The sequence below is a fragment of the Pagrus pagrus genome, assembly GCF_965226575.1.
Source record: "Pagrus pagrus genome assembly, chromosome: 7".
NCBI classification, from domain to species: Eukaryota; Metazoa; Chordata; class Actinopteri; order Spariformes; family Sparidae; genus Pagrus; species Pagrus pagrus.
In genome coordinates, this window is record NC_140191.1 from 3,096,282 (window position 1) to 3,110,409 (window position 14,128).

General features: G+C 39.1%; 1 protein-coding gene across 1 annotated transcript; it reads left to right on the top strand.

Moving 5' to 3' along the window:
• The first annotated feature begins 795 nt into the window (after nt 1-795).
• LOC311260359 (cathepsin S-like) lies at nt 796-13,920 on the top strand. Its single transcript, XM_084358085.1, has 8 exons — nt 796-880; nt 4,299-4,423; nt 4,561-4,683; nt 7,835-7,987; nt 9,210-9,434; nt 11,495-11,660; nt 11,909-12,011; nt 13,541-13,920. Exons 1-8 carry the CDS (start codon nt 862-864, stop codon nt 13,638-13,640), a joined length of 1,014 nt encoding a protein of 337 aa, XP_084214211.1. The 5' UTR covers nt 796-861; the 3' UTR covers nt 13,641-13,920.
• Nucleotides 13,921-14,128: the final 208 nt, after the last annotated feature.

Sequence of the window (14,128 nt, forward strand, 5' to 3'; positions counted from 1 at the left end):
GCTAAGAAAAGTGCCATTTAAAATAAGTTTATTATCATTACCTTTATTATTTTCTATTGCTTTTGTTATCATTATATCATCTTTATTATTTTCTAAGTATCAAAAGTAACTTTCTGCCAGTAAATGTACAAAAGTAAAAGTAAATACTACATATATTTTCATGTAAAGTATATAATGCCTGGTCGTTTATCAGATCCGATGTTCAGCATTATTCTTGTAATTACATGAGTTGATTTTTTATCTATTTATTACATAAAAATCATTTGCAACTTTACAATACACAACTTCTTAATAAATGTTTATAATTGCTTCATTAGCAATCAAATAGCATGAACGAAAGTTTCGTATTACAAAAGGTTGAATATTTGCCTCCAAATTGAAGTATAAAGTAGTAAGAAAATGGAAATACTTGAGTAAATGTATTTAGTTACAGTCTCTAGTATTTTCTGCTGTTTTTGCTTCACAGAACAATGTAATATTGTGAAGTGCAGTTCACATTACAGCCTGTGGGGGCTGCTAGTGACACTTTCGACTGATACTTTGTTTTTTTAAGATATGAATTTTAATGTTTTCCTTTATTCAGAGTCAAAATAAGACGAGACACCTTCCTCCTGATCCTCAGAAGACTAGTTATGGTTCTCTGGTTCGGTTCTGAGGCTCTGACAGCAGACACATAAATAACCTCTGCCTCCTTATTATTCATGTATCAGCCTTATATGGACCGAAGCTTCAGGTGACTGAAACATGAGGGACATGATGCAGATTTCAGTTTCAAAAGAGGAAGAAGGGATCATGTGACGTTTCCTTCTTAAATATCGAGCAGGAACACAGAGTCAGGGTGGGTTCAGCACAGCAGCAGCGATGACACCGACACGACAAGGCAAGTTCAACACCATCATGTTAAACTTTGGTCAAAATGTTTCTAATAAGAAGAGTCGAGACGTTTATAAAAAGCAGAGTCCGTTTATTAAAGCTTTAACGCGTGTTTGCTTTTAGTTTCGTTTTTGGTGTTTTCATGTAACATGAGATCTTTTGTGTTCGGCCACAGGTGGAGATCTTTAAAACACAAACATCATGTACTTATAACTGTGGCGCTTATTAATGACACATTATCTATTCTAACAATTCATCTGCTCATTCTCCAAAGATGTTTTAAAAGATGTGCTGTCGGCTTCATGTCTGCCACAGTTTTACCCTTTAACAAACTGTGGGCCTGAGATATTTCCTGTTCTCATTATTTATATAAAATGATTATTAAGATCAATAAAAGTAACGAATCAAGGTCATTTTCTTCGGCTGGATACTCAACGTATCTCCTGTTAGTCACTGAAAAGTCCAAAGCTCATGTGTAAAAAAGTACCCGAAGTCATACTCGAGTAAAAGTAAACATATCGTGTAAAAATATTACTTTGATAAAAGTGAAAATCTCACACAGTAATAGTACTTGAGTAAAAGCCTGGAAGTATCTGATATTAAATGTACCCAAGTATCAAAAAGTACAAGCTACTTTGGCTCTGATGCAGCATGTAATCTGCAAAGTAACTAGTAACTAAAGTTACCAAATACATGTAGTGGAGTAAATAAAATACGGTATTTACCTCCTAAATGTAGTAATGTCAGTATAAAGTGACAGGAAATGGAAATACTCAAAAAGAATAACCTTAAAATTGTAATTAAGAACCTTACTTGAGTAAATGTACTTAGTTACATTCCACCACTGTGTATAAACAAATATAGACGGTACAGATTCTTGTTATGTACATGTAGAGACAGACAGGCAGACAGACAGACTTTTGTCACGAGTGATTATTATTTATTCCCGTGTCATTTCTTGTTGATCAGGTGAAACTAGCAGATCTACATACTGAACACTGAGACCGAACAGACCTCAAACATCACCTGCTCTGTACACTTCCTGTATTTAAATGCTCTCTCTCTGTGTGTCTAAAGCTGCTGTAACTCGTCCTTTATAATCATTTGATTGAACAGTAACTCATGTTGATGCTTAGTTGGACTAAATTTCTTGCTTGTTCATTAGTTTCACTTCTGGTCTTGTGACAGTTGCCTCACTCTGGGATTTATGTACAGTTCAATAGCTTTAAATTTGTGGAAGTGATACTTCCTGCTGCTGCTGACTGGGAAAAGCAGATCTTGAACACCCCCAGTCACTCACATAAGACAAGTCTATGAGTTAAGATGTATGAGAAGTGATTTAAATCAGTGGGGGCTCTCAAAGTCCAGCCTGTGGGCCAGTGGTGAGCCTCAAAACAATTTGTTTAATAACTCCATTTCAATACTTTCATTTTCAACAGCCTACATTTTAAAAAAAGGTGTAATCTGTGAAATATTGCCAGAGTTCAGAGGTAACTTAATGCTAACTAGCTGCTCTTTGCTAATTATCCTTGGCTGTAGCTAGCTGGCGTTAGCCAATTAGCTCATGGCTTAATTACCAAGTGGTTTGAAAAAGCATACATATCAAAAGGAGACATTATGCTTTTTTGTTTTTGTCTTTTCCTTCAGTCTGTTATATACGTTATTGTGCGTGTCAAAGGAAAGTTATAAAGGTCAAAGTCCACGCCAAAAGAAGCTCCCCTCTCCCACAGAAAACACTGCCCCCAAAACGCCTCACCAGTAGCCCCGCCTTTAATTGTGTGACTTTGTGACATCACACTACATCACCATGTCACACATTTGCATTATTTAAGCCTAACAGCTAGTTTGACTGGTAGGAATTGAGTAGCACAGCTGCTCTGTTGTTGCTGTTGTTATTGTTGTTGTTAGCGGTACTGGTTTCAGGCATGTGTTAGCTGACCAATCAGAGAAGACTTGGTATTCAGGAGGGAGGAGCCTTGAAGAGACAGGAGCTGAAATGAAACCGAGCATAATGTGTCTCCTTTAATCTATAAAATATGAACATTACATTGAATATTAGAAAATAAACATTCAGCTTCTTTCAGTGTGACTCATGTTGTTACCCGAAAGTACCTTCAGGTCAGAAGAGGATCAGTTTCATTATAAGTATGGATGTGTACTTTTAGCTTTTAGGAACAGTCAACACCGCCATTGTTGAGTTTCGTGCCCTTTGCATTGCTTGCAGTGTGAAGCCAACATTTTTCCACTATGTCATATTCTTTATTTTTTTATTAACTTGTAGTTATTAATTAAAAAACAAAAGGTCTGAGGTTTTCACAGGAGGCACTGAAAAGACTTAGTTTGACCTCAGAAGTGAAATTAAAATGTAAAATGCAACAAAAGGCACGTATGAATTCAGCCTATAGGTGATATTTTTGCATCTTCATCTGTAATTTAATGAATACTTGCTTAACTTTTCCATTGCATTTTCTGGTTCGGCCACACACACACAAAGACAAAGCATAAACTTTATGAAACTGTAAAAACTGAAGTTCAACCATAAATCAATGCCGATGTGTTTCTGCTCATTTTCTTACCTGGTTGATGGACAGAGCCACACAAACCTGCAGCCAACTCCTGAAAACCACTTCCTGCTTACACAACAACTGTTTGCATCGTCAAGCATGGCATGCATTAGTGTTGTTAGTGTTGTGTTATTTCAGAGCTTGTTTTCTTTGAGGCAGATCCTACAAAACTTGGCAGAAAAAAGTTGCTGCTTAAGGTCCAACAAACACCTTGACTTTACTGCAACATCGAAAGATCCCCGTCCGTAGTAAAGTAAAGTTAAAAAGTTAAAAACTAACCTGCAGTTAAAAGACCTGACTTTTTGTTTATTATTTGGTTATACTATCTTATTTCTGTTTCCAAGGACAGCAACTATTAAAAAAGAAGAAAAAAAACAGCCAACTAAGAAATGTTGGAGGACAAAATACAATAAAATCTCAAATTAAAAATGCTCCAGTGATCCATAGTGGTGTGAAATAAATGAATGCATTAATACTGAAACTGGGATTTCTCCTTTATGACTACAAACGTACCATCAAAATCTTTAACTGTTGCTTCCTTTGTGCCAGTTAGCCATTAAAGTTAAATCTGCAATACCTTGGAATTACACAAAATATCTACATGTCTTAAGGTCGAGGTCTTGAATTAACAAACAAGACGTGTTCTTCTTTGCTCAGTCATTTCTTCTCTGAGATGTCTTTTCTCTGTGTGGTTTTTATGAAGTGGAAACTATTCGTATGTTTCTGACTCTTGATGTCATCTAGGTTTGTCGTCTTGGTGTGTCAGCTAGCAGGCGACATCCTGACGTCTCATGCGTGTGTGTGTGTGTGTGTGTGTGTGTGTGTGTGTGTGTGTGTGTGTGTGTGTGTGTGTGTTTACAGGCCTGATGTTGGGGAGCGTCCTGCTCTTCTCCCTGTGTCTCACGGCGGCGGCCATGTTTGACACCCGGCTGGACTTCCACTGGGAGCTGTGGAAGAAGAATCACGAGAAGTCGTACCGAGACGAGGTATGTGATAAAAAACAAGTGGATGTAAATATGTAAGTTTTCTGTTTATTGGCCCTAAAAAATCCATACGTACGATTTATCATAAACTTATACAGTATTTGACCTCACGCGCTCTCTCTCTCTCTGTACGTCTTGAGGTGGAGGAAGTGAGCCGCAGGGAATTGTGGGAGCAGAATCTGATGCTCATTACCAAACACAACCTGGAGGCTTCGATGGGACTTCACACGTATGAGCTGAGCATGAACCACATGGGAGACCTGGTGAGACACTCGTTTACTGGTTTAAACTGGAGGTTTTAATTGATTTATGATTATAACTTTTATTCGCTAATCACCGTGAATTTAATGATAGCAGAAGGTCAGAAGGATACGGAGTAGATGCATCATGACTAGTTTGAACTTTGAAGCTCAACAGCTAATCATTATAATGAAATATAGTCCGGTTTATTTTTATATATGCTACAATACTGACGAGGTTGCAAGAGGCCTCAGAGGCTCTGTGATGCAAATTTGTTCTGGATGTGAACCATTAAAAAAGGTTAAAGATTAATGTAAAAGATGTGGACCAAGGCTGACAACACAATCCTCACTAGCACATCAAGTCTGTTTAAATAATAACAAGAACAGCAGAATGCCAGTAAGTTAAATGCAATGTTGAATAAATAAGTTTCCAATGGCCGTTTAAAAATAGCATCTTTTATAGCCTTTAGCTAGGAGCGCCGAAGTTTTGGTGTGAGGTTAAAAAAGGCTGAGCTTCTGATTTTCTTGTTTAAGTGATAGTTGTATTTAAAAAACGACAGTAGACGATTAAAAGTGCCTCCAAAAGATTATAAAAAGGACCAAAAGTTGGTAATGTTGGCCGGTTCCAAGCCATTCAGAGCCTTATAAACAAGTAAAGGACTGGGGAAAAAGATTCCTGGAGCCACTGCAGGTTCATTAAAACTGGGGTGAGTTGTGAATTAATTGTAGTTCATCAGTGGATTGTTTTGAAGAGAGCATTACAGTAGTTTAATCTGCATTAGATAAATGTCGGATCGAGTTTTTAGGCATTTTCTTTTATTTCGAAATGAAACTATACTTGTTTGACCCGATTTCAAAGATTGGCGTCTTCAGCTTTGTTATTGTCGTGGCGGTTCTGGTGGGAACACGCCTGAGATCCTGTCCCAAACTCAATAAAAATATATGTATATCTATGGGGAATCTCAACTCTCCCAAATACCTTAATGATAATGACACTGACATGTATTCCTAACTTTTATTACCCTTTACTTGGGTGTCAGAGGTTAGTGAAGATAAAAGAAACCTGCAGGCGCTATTGGCAAGCAGTTCTCTCACAAACAGCACCGTGCACGTTCCTGATGCAGGTAACCTACAGCTGAACGGTGACTTTTGAGTCCCTCAATCATAAAAGAACAAAAGACGGCAAAGAAACCTCCACAGGGCCCAAACAGAGCCGAGTTTCTGGCTGAGAATTTGATAGGTCGACGCCTGCAGTGTGTCGAGGAAGGAATCAGAGTGACCCAGGTGTGGCGTCATCACGCCCTGATTGGCTGAGAGACGAACGCCCCAAGCTGCTCTCAATCATTAATTAAGAGTCAGTCTGCACACACACACTGCAACAGGTGACCTGGATCGACACAATCAACCCAGAGGGGTTTTAACAGCGATTCACAGCCACCAGTCTTTTCAGTTAAGATAGTCGGGCACATGATCCAGTCACAGTTAGAAAAGCGTTTTATCAACTACTTGACGGTAGAATTATTTCTAATCTTTACCACCTGACTGGAGGTCAGTGGAAAAGTATAAAGCTTTATATTTTAACTGCTATCAACACTAGTTATTGATGTTGTCAGTTGTAGCGTTAGCTTGACTGATAACCTTTTAAGACCCACTGGCAACCGCATGTTCAACACAAAAACACCTGCTGCTGCAAATACATTTAAATCTGACAGTCTCTCTTAGCTCAGTTCAAGTCTCCGAAAACCCCTGAGCAAACTCTCTGCCTGTCCTTTAACCTTGTCTCAGTCTGCATCAGAGATTCTTTGGAAATATACAGACTACATTTGATTCCAGTTTATCAATCATTATCTTTGCCACAAGAAACGTTGACTCAGATTCTTGGGAAACTAAAGAGGAAGTAAACTGAGTTTCAGCCTGTTTATCTGCTCTTGGCTTCACTCTGCGTGCTTACAGGAATGTTATCAGGGACAATGTGCTCATAAAAGTTTGATATTATTCCTGTTGTTCCTGTTACAATGCAAGGTTTTTATTTTTCCAGAAGGGATTATCAAACATGACCTCATCATCATTTATTTATTATTTAGAGAAGTTATACGTTAAGCGTCATTAATTGATTTTTGCTCACTTGGGGGAAACTTTAAACACACACTGACACTATTATCACAAAAAGTTGCCTATTAGCAACATTAGCATTCATTTGTAGTCATGTTTGTGTCCGCCAGACGAATGCAAGTCAAATATTTAATCTCCTTTTTAGCTTTGGTTTGAATAAAACTGACACTTCATGTGCCAGATCAGGGCCAAAGAGTCCGAAGGTCGGGGGGAAACAATTGGAGGAAATTCCAGGAAGAGCCACAGAGGAGGGATCGCTCTCCTTAGATGTTGCTTGTTACAGATACAAGTAGATTCAATAAAAATATATGTGAAGAGTGTTGATTTTGTTCAGCTAGTATTCACTTAACTTTGTCCAACAGCCGTCCAGGTTTATTCAAGCTTTGTCCACTTAAAACAGATGCTTGCTGTAGTTTGAAATGACCATAATGAGAGCAGTAAAAGCAAAAAGAAACTGAAACTTCTGTAGGGAGGATCTGGTGACAACTCTCTGGGTTTTTTTTTACTACGAGTGACACCTTTTATGTTACAGAGTTGATATGTGGTGTTTCCGCTGCTGATACCAGTGTTGTAAAGGCCTCCGATATGGCCTAAAATGTTTGAATTGTTATCGGCGAGTACACAAGTGTGTGCATCGATCCAATACCACATCATTTATCTATCAGAATCAGGACTTTGCTTCCTCCCCACAGCGTTCTGTTCACCTGTATGCAACTTTGTTTTTATACATGGGAGCACCTGGTTGGAAACTAAAGTATTGGTCAGTGTTGCTTCAGCTGAATAATGCGACAAATTCTCTCAAAAAAAAGGAATAAAAGTACAAAATTAATAAAACACTACAGTCACTATACGTGTTGGTGTAGAATTATTTATTTATTTATCAAGAAAATAAGATTATCAGTGATGGAAATGATTCTTAAGTCAATAAATGATCGATTACAGACCGTTCACCCTTTCACAAGACATCTGACCTTTAGAAAGCTGTTTTTACAACCCTGCTCAGTAAAAGTAGTCCACTGAGTGCTGCTCATTTCATTAGCTGTTATCTGCTTCCTCATAGACACCAGAGGAGATCCTGCAGTCTTACGCCACGTTGATTCCTCCCACTGGCATCCAGAGGGCACCATCTCCCTTCGCTGGGACATCAGGCGCTGCCGCACCAGACACCGTCGACTGGAGAGAGAAGGGCTATGTCACCAAAGTCAAGATGCAGGTAAAAAAATAAATAAATGTAGACGCAGTGTTTCCAATCAGTGACTCATAGGTCAGCAGGATTAATCGGTGGTGTTGGTGAGAGCAGAAACATGCGGTGTCTCATGTGTGATGCGTTCGACAGTGTCATCATCCCACAAGTCTCGTTTACCTCATTCCTCCTGTTCCTCATTCGTCCAATCGGTTCTCGTTCAGGCGGGAAGTCGTCGCCACAACCGCCGAGTCTTTTGTCCCGTCCACACATTGAGCAAGATCACTGCCCGACACACTGCTCCAGAAAGCAGAAGAGGAAATATCTCAGCTTTTTCTAAACGGTTTCCTAAGCTTTTTTTTTATTGAAACAAAAGTTAGAAATGTGTATACAGGTGGGGCTACATGGTTTTATTAGTTTGGAGCCTTGATGAAGACCTGCTGGTTGAAACACGTTGCGACAATAAAGGCTTTTTAATATTTCCTTCCTTGTTAATTGTGATTCCTGATACAAAGACTTCACGCCAGTCGAAGATACGTGTAGATACGTGTGTAAAAAGAAAAAAAGAAGTACTGAGTACATACACTCAAATGTACTCAGAGTATCAGAGTAAAAAGTCTCCCTCTGAGGGACATTTGTGGTCAGTCTTGTGATGGTGGGAAATAAACTTTAGATTTTTTACGTGTTTGTCTGTAAATCTTTGTCTGATGTTTTGTCAACTTTCACAGTTTCATCATGAAGAAATAATATTAAACTGTACAGCTACTCCTATATAAATATTATTTCACATTATATCACATTAATTCTTCCTTCACAAAGCTTCATTTCCTGAAGTTACAGACAAATGTCAGTGGTAAGAAGTTGAAGACATGATGATCGATGAGAAATCTGAAGGTCTTGCTGTGAAAAATAAATGAGAAGTGTAGTGAAACTTTACAATGCAGAGAAATGAAAAGACATTTTCCATTTATTACAAACTTGTGCTGTGCTGATGAGTATCATTCAACCAGAGACACACAAGTATTGATTTTGGACTTCCTTCTGTTCTGTGCAACATGTTAAATATAATTGACGAACAATAAAAATCCCCAAAGAGTCAGAAGACTTCTTTAACCTCTTCAACTCCGACTGCTCCGTCTTTACAAACTCATGTTGTGCTGCCAAACATGGAAATGTGAAAAGTGTTTCATTTATGTTTGAAGCTAATAAACCTGTTTTTTTGCATTGTTTAACTCCACTCATTTGTATCCAGGGTGCCTGTGGTTCCTGCTGGGCTTTCAGTGCCGCAGGGGCTTTGGAGGGCCAGTTATTCAAGAAGACGGGGAAGCTGGTGGACCTGAGCCCCCAGAACCTGGTGGACTGTTCAACTAAATACGGGAACCACGGCTGCAATGGTGGCTACATGGACAAAGCCTTCCAGTACGTCATCGACAACCAGGGCATCGACTCTGACGCTTCATACCCCTACACAGGACATGTGAGTCACTGGTTTAATCCTGCTGCTGCTGCTGGTCAGAGATGCATCAAAGGGATGGAAAGGGAAAATCCATTCAACTTGAGTATGTTTAGAGCATGTGGGAAACAAATCCGATTGCTTCGAGGTTATAGACGGGCAGACAAATGTGGGAAGTCATTAAAAACAAAAACAAAAGGTCAGATTCCCAAAGATCGTCTCTGTCAGTACGTCATTAGAAGTTGCTGTTACTCACAGATGATGGCAGTCTTGGCAGCACTCTGGCCTCAGTTTGCCACATGATTTCTGTGGCAGACGCATTTATGTAAACAAGTAAACCCCCTTGGATTTTTATCTCCCTGGGTGTGCAGCCCAAGTGAAGCCTATGATTCGGAAACACTGCACACTGTCTTTAATAGTGTCACAAATTTGAATTTAATGTCGTAATGTAGCAGAGGCACAGCAGTCTTTATTGTTGTCGAGACTCATTTTGTATCCAGGGTGCCTGTGGTTCCTGCTGGGCTTTCAGTGCCGTGGGGGCTCTGGAGGGCCAGTTATTCAAGAAGACGGGGAAGCTGGTGGACCTGAGCCCCCAGAACCTGGTGGACTGTTCATCTAAATACGGGAACCACGGCTGCAATGGTGGCTACACACACAAAGTGTGTGTTTATCTTATTTATTGGTAATAAATAAGATAATTAAGCAGCTGTTCTGGAGCTTTGAGCGGTCTTCATCAGCAGAGGGAGTTCGGACAGTTTAGGACTTTGTGTTGAGATTGTTTTTGAAATTTAAAAGTTACATTTCCCAGTTCCATGTCTGATTAAGTGTTTTTGATTTTTAGCTTTTCAGAAATGCATCAGAATAAACATCAGCCGATGTGTTACATAAGGATCCATACTCAAGTATGTTACATGATTGTAACTGATGACAAAACCAAGTTTATCTCAGTGCAATTTATAATTATTTAACAATGCTAAGACTACAGCCGCACAGTTCAACATACAATACAGCTAAAAGTTAATTTCTGTTGTGGTCCTTCACAAAGTGAGCTTGAGTTTGTAATGGCTCCCATAAGCTTACTTTGTGCTATGTTTTAGGTAATATGCATTTTATTTTAACTTTTTATGTAGAAACCACTCGACCTGCAGCAATCAAACACATTTGATAAGAAATTAACCATTCAAGCATTTTTTAAAGCAAAAATGGCAACAACTCAGATTGTAGCTTCTCGAAAAAACAAAACAAGGCGTTTGAAGACATTACTGTGGGAAAGAGGAACTTGTGATGGACACTTGTCTCTATTTTCTGACATTAAAAGTACAAACAATTAATCGACTAATTGAAAATAAACTTTAATGAAAGTAATCAGCAGTTGCAGCCCCAGAAACTGCAGCGTGAGATGAGCTAACGCTGCGCTACGGTTACAAGAGATTAAAACATGGTGTATATGGGAAATTCAGTGCAAACTCAGGTTTATAGTTAAGAAATTCCTGTACGAGACAACGATGTGGGTGTACAAGAAGTTAAGTCCGACCCTTCGGGCTGCAGACAGCAACACTCTTCTCACTTGTCTGTGGTCTGCCGTTAATGTCTCTTTGGAGCAACAATAAATTAATCGGAGCGGACAACGTTGTTTGTCCTCCAGGCTTCATCTGGTTCGCCCGTTGTTCGTGTTTGTGTGGAGGAGGAGGGCAGTTCTGAGCGGATCCGACAGACTGCTGCAGCCTCGCGGAGGTGTTGTGCCTCTAATTCACCCGAAAAAATAAAATAAAAACTCTTATGTGTGATGTGAAATATTTCTGTTAATAAGCTCACTGACGAGCGTCTCTGCTTGCAATTCACTTTCTCGCTCACCTCTGCCAAGAGCTGGGAAATGTAAAAAAAAAATAAACTGCAGCCGAGAAAATTAATAAAAACTTAACATTTTTCATACATGGACATAATCACCCAAGTTGTTTGGTAAAGTTGTGCCTCGAGCTAACTTTCCTAATGAGGTGCTTTTTTTTTTATTACCATCAGGTATATTTAAAAACAGGTCCTGTGTAAATCATCAGCTTTAACCTCAGTTTGTCTCCTTACTGCAGGAGTCAGAGTGCCATTACAACCCCAGCTACCGCGCTGCCAACTGCTCCCAGTACAGCTGGCTGCCTGAGGGCGACGAGGGGGCTCTGAAGCAGGCGGTCGCCACCATCGGACCCATTTCAGTGGGGATTGACGCCACACGACCCAGATTTGCTTTCTACAGGAGTGGTACGTCGCACGTCATCAGCCCCACAGGCTTCATCTGTACTTGCATGATATTTGATTAAGTTTAATTTTTTTATTCAGATGAAATAAGAATTAATGAATTCATTGTTATTGATCCTTCACTGGGGAAGTTCACTTGTTACAGCAGCTCAAGAGTAAGAAAAAAGTGTAAAGTGTGTGTAAACTGATGAAACATGAGTATAATGCCATGAATTTATCATTATTATTATTTTGACTTCTGCCTTTTTCAGGAGTGTACAATGACGCGACCTGCGCCGAGAAAGTGAACCATGCTGTGTTAGTTGTGGGCTACGGCACGCTGAACGGAGAAGACTACTGGCTGGTAAAGAACAGGTGAGATGTTTCTGTTGCCCCCAAAACCTGGTACATGCTCACATACTGTGTAGCTCCTTTTTATGTTCCTCCCTGTGTGGTATTTACTGGCTGCAGTCGAGGACACGGGGGAAGTGAAACAGGGAAGTCGGAGCTCTGCAGGGTGGTACACTGTGTCAACGAGCAGAGATGAAGTGCCGTGATGGACTGAAAATATCGCAAACATCTGCCTCTTGAGGTTTTCATGCGGTGTCATGAAATCATTTGTGTGTCATAGAGAAGAAGTTTCATTTCTCATCAGTTATTGCATGAGAAACACAACTTCCCATCTTCTATTGCTGAACACATCAGGCCTGTTTTAGCTTGTTGAATCCACTTTCTCTCATGGCTCAGTGCATTTCTTAACCTTCAACCTTTATGACGTAAGCACCAGGCGAGAAATTCACATTCAACTTCTTCATCTAGAAGTGGGGAAAGGCCACTGCTACTTCCTGTTACTTTTGTGCTATTCTGTGTTGTTTAACACTGAAAACAGTGTATGCTAAACTCTTAGTATGGGGCGCTAGTGATTGAGCGACTTCTGTCCATATTCTCATCATATAACTTATTGTTTTTAAATTCCTGTGCATTAAAGTTCATTGACCTGGTTGAATATCAAACTGCACAAATAATGTATAAAGCAAGAAACAAACTACTACCAGGTAATATTCAGAAACTTATTTTTGATAGAGAGGGGGGTCATAATTTGAGGGAAAAGTTGAATTTCAAGATGCTAGCTGTTCGTCCGACTATTAAAAAGTAAGTGCATTTCAATGGGTGGTGTGAAACTGTTGAAAAGCATGATCCAGTTAAAAAAAGGGACACAGAGAGGATTTTCAAAAGGCACAGCGATGAGGGAATCGCTAGGTGTTTTCATAGATGTATGCATGTGTTTGTGTCTATGAAATATTAATATGTTATGAAATATAAATTTGCAACAACTTTTATAATAAGGTATAGAAATTTGGTCTATGTATGTGTATATATATATATATATATATATATATAAAAGCTGTGTGTGTGTGTATGTACGTAGATGTGTGCACATGTAGGTATGTATATGTACATGTGTTAAGTACATGTATATATGCATACATGGGTACATATTTATAGTAAGTATGTGATTTATTAATTGTACACATAGTATATGGAATTGAGTGTATGAAGGTACACAGGTTCAGGAGTGGAAGTAAATTGATTATGATTAATTACTGAGTTGTGGAGAAGGGGTAGGATTAAATAAGTGTTTACTTCTTCCTACCCCTTTACGTGCACATCAATGCTTGTTAAACATGCTTGTAATGGAATATACTTTGTAACATGCTTTAAATTTTGTTTGCTTATTTGTGGAACTAATTTAACTTTTTGTTTTGTTTTGTCCGAAAAAAATTTGCATTCATTCATTTATTTATACACTTTACATGGATGTTTACTAATGAATCACATTTTTAAAAAAACCTTGGTGTATCCCTTTAATTATATTCTTCTGTTTTTCCGCTCTTCTCGTGCAGCTGGGGAACTTCATTCGGAGACGAGGGCTACATCCGGATGTCACGCAACAATAACGACCAGTGTGGCATCGCTCTGGGAGCCATTTACCCCATCATGTAGCTGCAGAGGGAACTGCATTGAAACTGTTGTAAAAAAATTATAAGATCTCCCGATCTTTTTTATGTAAACAATATTTTTTAAAGTTTATTTTCACATTGATTTCAACATTTTTCTGCTTTGTTTTTTAAACTACTTTTTATGTACCTTTTTGACAAAAGACAAAAATGTCTTTAAATACTACAGTTTACCATCTCTGACCTTGTCTTGTGAGACCGTGTGCTTGTTTGTTTCTGACTGACTGTGTGTACGAATCTATAATAAAGAGACAGATGTACTCCTTGCTGAGGCTCAGTCGCAGTGAAACATGCCAAGTCTGGGTCGATATATCAGTTTATCGATCAGTCTGATGTCGGCCTTTCAGTAAATATCAGATCTGTGTTCTGTGCCGTAGATGCGATGAAGGTGAAGATCTGACTTTACACCAGCAGCTTCAGTCTGTTAAACCTGCCATGAAAACGGTCTGAAAGGGTTCCATCGACTCTTTGGGA

What these genes read in the sequence shown, in the direction of transcription:
- LOC311260359 (XM_084358085.1), top strand. An exon ending in TGAACCACATGGGAGACCTG is followed by an intron (nt 4,684 to 7,834) that starts GTGAGACACTCG and finishes GCTTCCTCATAG; the next exon opens with ACACCAGAGGAGATCCTGCA. An exon ending in TCACCAAAGTCAAGATGCAG is followed by an intron (nt 7,988 to 9,209) that starts GTAAAAAAATAA and finishes ATTTGTATCCAG; the next exon opens with GGTGCCTGTGGTTCCTGCTG.